This window comes from Rhipicephalus sanguineus, chromosome 8 (genome assembly GCF_013339695.2).
Source record: "Rhipicephalus sanguineus isolate Rsan-2018 chromosome 8, BIME_Rsan_1.4, whole genome shotgun sequence".
Taxonomy (NCBI): domain Eukaryota; kingdom Metazoa; phylum Arthropoda; class Arachnida; order Ixodida; family Ixodidae; genus Rhipicephalus; species Rhipicephalus sanguineus.
The window spans coordinates 48,171,027-48,181,584 of record NC_051183.1 but is presented as its reverse complement, the minus strand read 5'-3'; the positions used below and the strand labels follow the sequence as shown (position 1 = coordinate 48,181,584).

Below are 10,558 nucleotides of genomic sequence, written 5' to 3'. Positions count from 1 at the left end.
TCACTCCAACTCAGATTCACCAAAATTTTCCTTAACCGGAATCACTCGGACACGGACTCCCTAAAATCTGTCTCAACTGAACTCACTCGGACTGAAACTCAACAACATATTACCTGCAGACTCACGGCTCGATCTGAGTCTGAGTGAGTCTGGGTGAGTCGACTCATGAGTGAGCTTGCCGACCTATGGTCGGAGGGGAGCAGTCGAGAGAGGCAGATGACAAAACATGTGTTCGAAGGCAATGGTTGGTAATGTCTTCAGTGCGGGAGACGACAGCACTTAGACGGCGCGGAGCCCCCATGCGGTGCCTCTGGCCACCCCGTGATCCCGACCTGCTCGTTTTACTCGGAGCGTGGGAGTGAGGCTTCCCACTTCTGCGTCGTGGTAATTCGCAAGACCTACTGCGTACTAAAAGTTACGTCCGGTGTAGGCTTGCGACACCCTGCTGTGACGTGTAAATATAATGCGATGCCTTCCTTGGCTGTAGGGTGTGTTGGTTTCAGTACATTGCGTGTAAGGAAGAAACGAACCCTTGATACATCCCCCTTGTTTTGTGCGATGGGTGTAGGAGCGCAGGATTTACGTTGCGACAGAGATCGTCTGGAGCTGGCTTATTCGAGCTCATGGAATTTGGTCAGCAATCACACATTTGCTGTTGATACTAATTCGCAGACGCAAAGGCAAAATACAATGTAAGGGTAAATATATCTCGCCTTTCATGGCACCACATAAACTGTGGAAGTTGTATTACAAATGATAAACGGTATTTATTGCTCGCACCTAAATGATAGGCATAAGAAAATACGAGACGCAACGCAAACGTGATGCTATAATACTTTGAGAACATACGTAGAGAGCAACCAAAACACAGTAGGATGGATGGATACAACTCTATTTGAAATAATCAAAGTGAGTGTGGTTGGGCTCCTAGACGTCCGGGAGCCCCCTGGCCGACGTCTCTAGGCAGGCCCGGTTCACCAGCCTCAGCTGGTAGTCCGAGCCAGTGGCTCGAAGAGTGGCCTCCCACGAGGAAAGGGAACGATTGGGAATAGGGTCTACCACCAGGGGCTTTGGGCAGCTCCACAAACAGTGGAAAAGATCAGCCCGGGGAGCCCCACAGGTGGTGCAATGTGGGTGATGGAGACCTGGGTAAAATAGATGTGCCAGATAGGGGGAAATAAATATTTTCGTCTGGAGCTGGCGCCAGACCGAGCTCTGATTAGGGGTAAGGGAGTAGTGAGGGGCAGGTAAATCTCGTCTGCCGTTCCTGTAATAGGACGTAATCTGATGGTAGGTGCAGATTCCCTCTTCTGGTTTTGTCACGGGTTTGAGTGAGTGGTCCTCCAGGGTCCGGATGGAAAGACCTCGGACATGCGCATTAACGCGCTCATTCCCGGGGATACACTCATGCCCAGGCACCCACGTGATAGTCACCGGATGGGGAAGCGAAGGAATGTTTCGCAAAATGCGTGGAACCGTGTTTGGTGCTATGCCTTGACGGAAGTATCGATATGCGCTAGGGGAATCGGTACAGATTTCTGCAATGGTAGAATCTGCGGCCGCATGCGCCACTGCTAGGGCAAGTGCGACTCCCTCAGCCACGTCGGGGCGAGTCGTTTTAATTGACGCGGAGATGTTAATGCGTTCGTGCAGTGGCGTAGCCAGAGTGGGGGCACACCGGGCCCCTGCCCCGCCCCCCCCCCCCGAACATTTTTTTTTGCTATTGCATACTGAGCCCAAAATGACAATTGACCACATCTGCCTGCCCGGCCCCCACTACAAATCAAGGAGGTGCCCCCCCCCCCGAAAAAAATTTCTGCCTACGCCCCTGCGTCCGTCCTCCGTCATCGCAGCAGCTGTGGCCGTTCCTTCAAGCGGGCCTACCGCAGCGTCGACATAAAGGACGTCATCACGATTTCTGTACCACCGTATGTAATAATCAGCGCGTGCCTTGCGTCGACCCGGGTGGCGTTGGGGATTCATGTTTCGTGGCAGTGGTTTGAGGTGCATGTGTGCCGCGACCTTTATCGGAATAGGGGACCATGCTTCTTCGTTACGCGTCGTGCCGCTTGGCTCTAACCTCAGGGTTCGGAGCAGGTTCCGCCCTGTGGGTGTCCGAGAGAGGCGCAAGAGTTGGTTGCTCCTCTGTGCCTCTATAATTTCCTGGACTGTATTATACAGACCAGTCTGTAGGAGGTGAGTATTGCTAGTGCGCATCGGTAGCCTCAGTGCGCTCTTAACCGCCCGCCTGATTAGACTGTTCGCCTGTTCTGTTTGCTTTTCAGTGAGGTGGTGATAGGGAAGATGATAAGCGAGGCGACTTACCACCAAAGCTTCAACAATTTGCATTGTGTCCTTCTCAGATAGACCGTGATTGCGCGACGCAAGAAAACACAGTAATGAAGTCGTTAGTCGGACGGAAAGCCGTCTGGTCGGCGAAAGATACGAGGACAATTAAAATGGGTACTGACCACGAAAGTTCACATAAAAGCAAGACGTGTCGGATCCTGCAAGGAAGTTTTCTTCACAATGAAAAATGGATGCGCAAACAGTGCGTTTATGCATGTTTTGAAATGTCATATTCTGAAATATACATAACCGGTGTCTTCGCGCATTCATTTTTGATTGCGAACAAGACTCCAGTGCATGACCCGAAACTTCTTTTCATCTTCTGTGGTGGTTCCCCATTTTATTGGTCCTCAAAAATTGTAATGCAAGAATAATTGTGAAATTGCAAATGCGATATTGTTCTTGCTACAGCAGCGATATAACCATGAATCATTTGACAATCCCGCGGTACCATTTGTACCAAGAGTGAAAATGTCACCTACTACTCGACTAAGGCGAATGCGTCGTATGGGATGCTACCCCAGAGAGTGCAGGATACGTGCAATTGGCACAGCATCATTTTTCAACATACTGTAATTTGTTTTCGAAACGTAAGGCGAATACAACATATTAGAAATCACATATTTTATTGCAATCGAAATCAATCATGATGCAATCACATGCTAAATATATACTGATAGCGGCTTCTCTTGGCGATGGCTGTATGCTTTTGTGCGTATGGATTGCATGAAACAACACGAAAAAGAGAGATATTAGTAAGATCGACGAAGTTCATTACAACATAGCGTGATTGAATGGAACGCAGATGAATAGTCACACTTGTCTACGCACAAAATTGGCGACGACGCTTCAGTGCAGGCGAATATGTTCGATGCCATCTCACTCCAACCCGTTATGCTTTTACAAACTGCGTAGTGCATTCTACAACATTCACGAGAGCAGAAAGTGGACATGGTTCGTACATTTGGTTTATGAAAAAGTTGCTTCATTGTTTAAACGATTTCAGTTACACCTTCAGCAGCCTTGGCAGAACGATTTCGTGAGCTACATAGATGCATAAAGATAAGTAAGGGGACCTTTATAACAACTCGGGATTTAGTAGGAAAATTTGAAGCACACTTCTAGCTTGTCGTCCTGAATACTTCGCCCGTCTTGAAGATCTTCAAAGCCAAAAGGCTTGGTGAGAAATGTACGCTCAGCAGTAGTACGGTCAAGCTCGTATTCCACGCCTCTTCTCCCTCGATTTAGGATAACCACTTTCATGTTTTTGGGTGGCCCTTCGACAGTAGCATCTATACTTTTCGATACATGACCGATAAAGTGAAATCCCCCTTTGTAAAGATCACAAGCAAGGGTAAGGCAGATCCGATATCTACGGTGAACGTGGAAACTCGTAGACAATTGACGGAACCTGTTCGAGTTCATTACGTCTGCGACCTTTGACCAGTTGTGCACGCACCAAAAGATCAAGACGGGAACCTTCAGTGCATTTTCAATGACATGGGCGAACCCTTTTACTTCTATCCTTTTGTTTAGGCAGTATACATCGCAAGTGAGCACGGCTGTGCTTAGGACCTCCATAAACGTGTCTTCGGCTGCTCTTTTTCTTAAGCCTGCTTCGTGGGAGGTCTTGTTCTTCACTTCCTCTAGCTTGTTTGAAAGGCTTTGCACTTCCCTCTGCAGCCATTCCAAGCCGTCGACCTGTTCCGACTCTAAGGCACGAACACTTTCTCGTAGGCATTCCACATTCTTTGAAACATCCTCGCTTCGGGCCTTGTTCTTCACTTCTAGATTTCTTGAAATGGTTCCCTGTTCCCTCTGCAGCCATTCCAGGTTGTCGACATGTTCCTCACATTCCTTATTTTCGTGGAGGGTCACTCTTTCGCAGGACCATTCCTCAATGGCGGCCCTTTCGATTTCGTCTAACTCCGCGCAGAGCCACTCTCTGAAGTTCCTCAACTCCACGCTTTGGTTAACGCGTCTTTCGCTGCTTCTTTCCACCTCACTCTGTGTCTGCCTCATCACCTGTGACAGCAGCTCTACTTCGTCTGCCATCGTCGCAATGGGGATCTGATTGCCTCTGTTTTTTGCTGCGATTCCCTGAAGACTTGAAAGCAATGACGCATCATTCTGGCTGGCGTTTCGGAATGTCGACTCTAAGGCATGGAGATCTTCTCGAAGCCATTGCGCATCCTTTGAAACATCCTCACATGGGAGCGTTCTCGACATTCTGTTCAAGACGTAGTTGGTGCAGTTTGATTCAAGGTCCGCGATGATGTCTCTCCGAAGAACCGTCGACGAACAGTTTGGGCAACACGTGCAGTGGTAGGCGCAGTCTCGGTGAAAGTGATCTGCTATGCTTGAAACATCAATGATGGTCTCGCAGCCGTTTCCTCTGTTCCAGCAGCTGACCTGTAAAGACACGGAAACTTGTCAGTCGTTCAGGGATTATGAAGGAACGCGATATATGGAGCACATCGCGCCCCATTTTACTCTACTGCCTCTAAAAGTTAAAGCAAATGCCCCAACAGGATAACATTCACCCTGCAAACGCCACTGGGACTTTCACGTCGCGGCCGTCGATGCACAGCCCCTCTCACGCTGTCGTGGGGCCACCGTGCGCTGACAATTAAAAAAATACAGCCGTATCTGCTCGAAAATGCTCGAAACTGTGTCATATAAGCTCTGTTTATCGGAACTGTCGCGTCTTCCGACTGGTACTTCGGTGTCGTCTTCATTTACCCCATTTTGATTAAGTAGTTCTTTAGTAAGCTCGCCCGCGAGAGGCAATCAAGACTGTACTAGCGCAAGCGCAAGAAACTACACACATGCATAAACCCCTAACAACTTCCAATATCCCCGGCTGCCTCTAATGCCACCCAGCTCCTGCGCTTCTGAAGTATTGAAGGGAAGATTGAGTGCCCATGTTATCTTCTGATGCCTGTTCCTGCTTATCGAAACCGTTGCGGTTGCCTTTTTTTCCACAGCGTCGATTTGCTGCACCAAGTTGTACCCCGAGTACGCCCCGGTTATAGAATCCCCTATAAACCTGCCGTCGAAAGCAACCGTTTTCGCGAGAGTGTTTATATTAGAGGTGTGCACGGGCTCCGGGTAGCCCGAAAGCCCGAGCCCGACCCGGCCCGCGGGCCGGGCTCGGTTGGGCCGACGTATATTCACCTCGGGCCCGGGCCGGGCTCGGGCTGCTTGGAGTTTTATCGGGCCGGGCTCGGGCCCGGCGAAAAGCCCGACTCAAGCCCGAAACATTGAGAATTAGCGGGAATTGTTTTCCAGCACGCATACAGCGCCTTTTCCGCTTTTCCTTTCCATTGCAGTTGTTCAGCGAGTGGAGCGACAGTGGTGAGAATGTAGCAGTTACAAAAGATGAGCTCTCCGATTATCTCTCTATGGAATCGCCGTCCTGTCCATCTGAAGTTTTAGTCTTCTGGAAAAAACAAGCAGCAGAGATATGCCAAGCTTGCCAGGCTGGCAAAAAGATATTAGCAATTCCGGCGACGAGTGCAAGCAGCGCACGTAACTTCAGTTCGCCGGGCTACATAATGCAAAAGCGCCGCACATCGTTGAAGTCGGAATCGGTGGACTGCTTGCTGTTTTTGCACGACAATTTGTAATCTGTGCAATAGAGACAGTTCGTCGTGTGTCGTTTGATCATATTTTATATGCTCAATAAAATGCCAAATTACCGGAAAACGCTGTTTTGTTTTCACAGCGAACCTTCAAAAAGCCGGGCCGGGCCGGGCCGGGCTCGGGATTGTGTTTTCGTACGTCGGACCGGGCCGGGCGGGCTCCCAGCCCTTTGCCGTCGGGCTCGGGCGGGCCTTCGACAAAGTCAGCGGGCCCGGGCCGGGCTCGGGCTCGGAAATACGGCCCGTGCACAGCTCTAGTTTATATATCAGCATATACTGTAGAAGAGAATTAGGCATTTATAGTATTTAGCATTGTATTTAGCATTGGATATGAATAGGCAAGACGGACCACGCTTTCTGAAGTACGCTTTGTTATAAATGCAGCCCACATTGCAATGTGTCTGCGGAAATGGCCAGGACTAGTATCTGCAACTTTCTTGTGCTACGTGGGTGGGAGCTACCTGAGAAGTCTTTAAAAGGGCACTGACATAATATTTCGAGATGTGTCCATCATTCGATTGTTCGCTATGCATAAGTATGTTTGACCAAACATGAATGGCGTACGTCATGTAGAAGTTAGTTTATTTCGAGGGCAAAGAGCATACGGAAGCCCACGGGGCTTTCAGCACACTGTGACATCGACATTCCTGTGACGTGTTAGGTGTGGCCCATACCATCCTGAGTCACGTTGCGCCAGTAGCGATGACATGACTATCCGAGTGTTCTTACCGTGGCGCCCACTGGCGCTGGCGTCTGGAAATGCTTTCACTCCTGTGACACTCCTCACTCTACATGCCTCATCTTCGTCACGGCGCTTCGAAATATTTAATCAAGTTACGAGACGCAAACCACGAAGAAAAGGCAGGCGAAGGGAAATTGGATGATGATATGTGTGCTCGTAACTCAGCACGACAGAGAACTGTTTTGAGCTGCAGTTGCGCTGTTCGACGCGAGGAAAAAGCGGTAAGAGTGTGTCGTTTTATTACGCGTAGGGTACACGCGAGCAGAAGCTATCAAAGTGGAGAAGCGTGTAAATAAATAACATCGCTAACAAGTAACACGCCGGTAGCATTAACAGAGAACTTTAGTTAGTCCATGGAGTTCTTTGCGTTGGCGTATTACCGGATTACTGCAGCCATAAATGTGAGAGGCTGGATAGGTAGGGCCATCTGGCGGTGCAAAGAAGAACGGCGTCCATTTTCCTTTCGACCGAAGGATCGAAGCGCAAATGATTCGCACCATTGCGAACCGCGGCGATTCTATGTTCCAGAATGTTGCCGTCATTACTTGCCGATGCATTTGACGACAACGATGGCGATGCTGGTGACAATCACACGACTGCATGTGTGCGCCGAACAGAAGAAACGTCAACTGAGGCTTGCGCAACTCCATTCTGTGGCCAAGTGATCAGCCAGCTCGCGGTCTGGAGGTGGCCGCGAGGAAGCGCTGCAAGTGCTAAAAGTTGGCGGTCTTGCCACCCGTTTTAAATCGTGCTTCATACTGGTCATATTAATCGATAAGACAGATACTTGTTAGTCCGTCAATTGCATTTTGGTTCGCGAGTCGCTGCTAGAGGGTCAATAACTACTCGTGCATGAGAAAAATTGTGGCATGTATAATTGCAATTTTAGTGTTCCTTTAAAGAAAACAGCGAAGGATTCAGAGCCGAATGCGGTTAGATTGATTAAAAACTTTGTCACGTGTCTCCTACCTCACACCTCATCATCTTCTCCGCTGGAAACTCCATCCAATGGACTTCGTTTTCTGGACACATCTCTCCGTCGAGGAAACAGACATGGCTGCCTATTGACTTCCAATGCTCGTAGCAAGGCTCGCACAAAACATGGCGACATGGCATGAAAGCGGTCTTCCTACCAACTACTCCGCAAGCACTGCACACTCTGATGTCGTCGACGGGTTTCACGAAGTTCAATGTGCTCCAGTCGAGGTTTTCGGAAAATCCATACACAGCGTACGAATGACCCTCTGGAATCATGGCGAAAGGTGACCATACGGGAACCGCCTTCTTTGCTTTCTCCGGGGAAGTGCAACGACGACTCCGTATATCTAGATATCGCGGTCGGGTGCTTCGTCTGGGTGCTCGGATTTGCTTTACTCAATCGCGTAGCTATGACAACGACTCCAGCCATGTGTACTCAACCGATAGAACTGTCCTTTTGTCGCCAGGCGATGTTTATCGCATGACGGACCGACGGACGCTTACTGGTGCAAAAAAGTAACGGAGCAACTCTTTGTGTATGTCTGAAGTAAAGGCGAACAAGTGGAGCCTACGCGTTTTCAAAGAATGATTTGCCTTTTCAAGAAGGCCCGGGTAATGAACGTTCTAATTAAAATGACGTCCTCCCCCTTGTCGAAGGCGTCTATGCAGTTACGTCACTTAAGCAAACGTAATGGCTTACTTTTGACCTTCTTTGTATATTATTGTTAGTTATTGTGGTCAGTGGAGCATAACAGGACAAGAAAATATTGTACATGGGCCCCGAGTAACAAGCAGATTGTTTTATTCGACAACATATATACGAACAATTGGGGCGGATATGGAAGAATAATTTCACATTGAGGAAGCACCGATTCATCGGGGAACACGCCTGTGTGAATAATTATGCGTGTCTCGTGTCTCGTATGTAATATTACGCTTAATGTGACGAAAAAAGAACATGTGCACTTTAAAATACATGTGAATAGAACATATAGGACGAGCTGATTATTTAGGTGTATTATGATAACATAAAACAATTTCGCTGCTTTCCGCTACAAAGCACCCAAGTAGCATTCGCTTTGTTCTATCGTAAAATACATTGATACGAGCATTCATATTGCCATATTCGCTTCAACTCATTGGTCAATAAGAAAATGTGAAGCATGGTCTTATCTTGCCTTGCCCTTCACATGCCTGTCAGATCTTCGATGCGGAAGCGCTGCGACGACAAATTACCACTTTCTTCCCTTCCGGGCTTTTGTTCGGTGGTGTGCGTAATGTCGTGCCGTGTGCCGGACTTGTTCCGTTTATGACAATGACCTTCATCTTTGTGGGCGGTGCCGCATGAGCGACGCCTTCCGGTTCCCGCAGAAGTGCGTAATACCTGTACAACCTCTTGCGTGTTCAAAGCAATATACGCAAAGATATATTGTAACAGTTAGGAGCGGTTACATTGGCTACGGCAAGAAACCGATTTCCTGTTTCCAACCAAGGTATCGCGTGGTGCGATACCTTCGTTGGCTTTGTTGTTTGCTGCTTTCAGTAGGTTGTGTCTAACAAAGTAAAGGGCCATTAATCCATCCCCCTTCTTTTGGGCAATTAATGTCGATTGGAGTTTTCGAGGAGATCGTCAGGACCTCCCTTCAAAGGAACACGTTCAGTTCGGTTAGCAATCGCGCCGTCGATACCACAGCGCTGGTGCACAGGGTGGGTTTGCTGGCGGACGCCAAAGCAAGTATTGAAGGGTGATTCCACGAGAGATCGAACATGCCTGTCCGGTCGATATTTTTGTTTTGCCTGGGTTTTTTATATGTTATGTGGGCACATTCCAAGTGCACGGAACCGAAAATTTTATTTCCAGGAAACGCTCCCAGCGCGCCAGGAAAATATTTGAAGGTGGCGGCGCGGGCCTCCTGTTTTTGCTCGCTGCAATGTTTTCGGATTTCACGGCCCAATTTAACGCGAACTATAAATGACGTGTCGAAAATTTTTTTGTTGGTTTTAATACGCACTACTGTGAATTGCATCCATGCTTTTTTTATGCCGTCCTCAAAAAGAAGAAAATGTGAAAAAATGGCAAACACGGCTGAAATCAAAAAAAGGTCCCAGGTCTGAGGCGCTTTGGCGCCTTTGCAATTACAAACAGAAACTTGAAAACAATGTCAACTATTGAAAAGAGCCTTTGCAATATTTACACGAAAATTAATTTTCCTACGGGCAGCACAAAAAAAAAGAAAAAATAGTTAAAGAAGCGAGTTTTGTCAAAAAAGTACATTTTCAAAAAATAAATTAAAAAAAACTCCGGTCTCAATTTTGACGACAATTTTTTATCGAAGAGCGCTTATGTCAGTGTACATACGGTTTTAATATCATATGTCCTCATTAGCTTTGTTTACGAGATATAACTGGCCAAAATGACCCTTGCTGTGTGTGCTCACTTCAGTGCGACCAATGGTTGTTATTAGCTTGCATTGTGCGTAAATCTGAGTTTTAATTATTCTGCTGCAGCAAAACTTTGCTCTGGTGGCTTTTCGTCAAGAAAAATGTGTTCTCAGATTTTATTTGGTTCTAGCGTGTGCGAAAGTGTGCCGCTGCCGCCCTCTAAAGGGTGATTCCACGAGAGATCGAACATGCATGTCCGGTCGCAATTTTTGTTTAAATAAAATAATTAAAAAAAACCTAAATATATTATGTATTGTATATACGTTAGAATATCGCTGTATTCATGAAATTTACCGCGCTGTATCGGGCATTACTAGAGAGCTTTCGAGGAAGCAGTGGCATTGTAGTTGTTATCCACATCATGGGCTGTTTCAAACACCCACCCCCATTTGTCATAAGGATA

At 47.7% G+C, this 10,558-nt stretch overlaps 1 protein-coding gene across 1 annotated transcript; it reads right to left on the bottom strand.

The window, feature by feature from the left end:
* Positions 1 to 3,034: 3,034 nt before the first annotated feature.
* On the bottom strand, positions 3,035 to 8,020 carry LOC119401836 (uncharacterized). The gene is made up of 3 exons (XM_049418403.1): positions 7,705 to 8,020; positions 4,192 to 4,761; positions 3,035 to 4,050 (listed from the first exon to the last, which is right to left on the bottom strand). Exons 1-3 carry the CDS (start codon positions 7,987 to 7,989, stop codon positions 3,445 to 3,447), a joined length of 1,461 nt encoding a protein of 486 aa, XP_049274360.1. The 5' UTR covers positions 7,990 to 8,020; the 3' UTR covers positions 3,035 to 3,444.
* Positions 8,021 to 10,558: the final 2,538 nt, after the last annotated feature.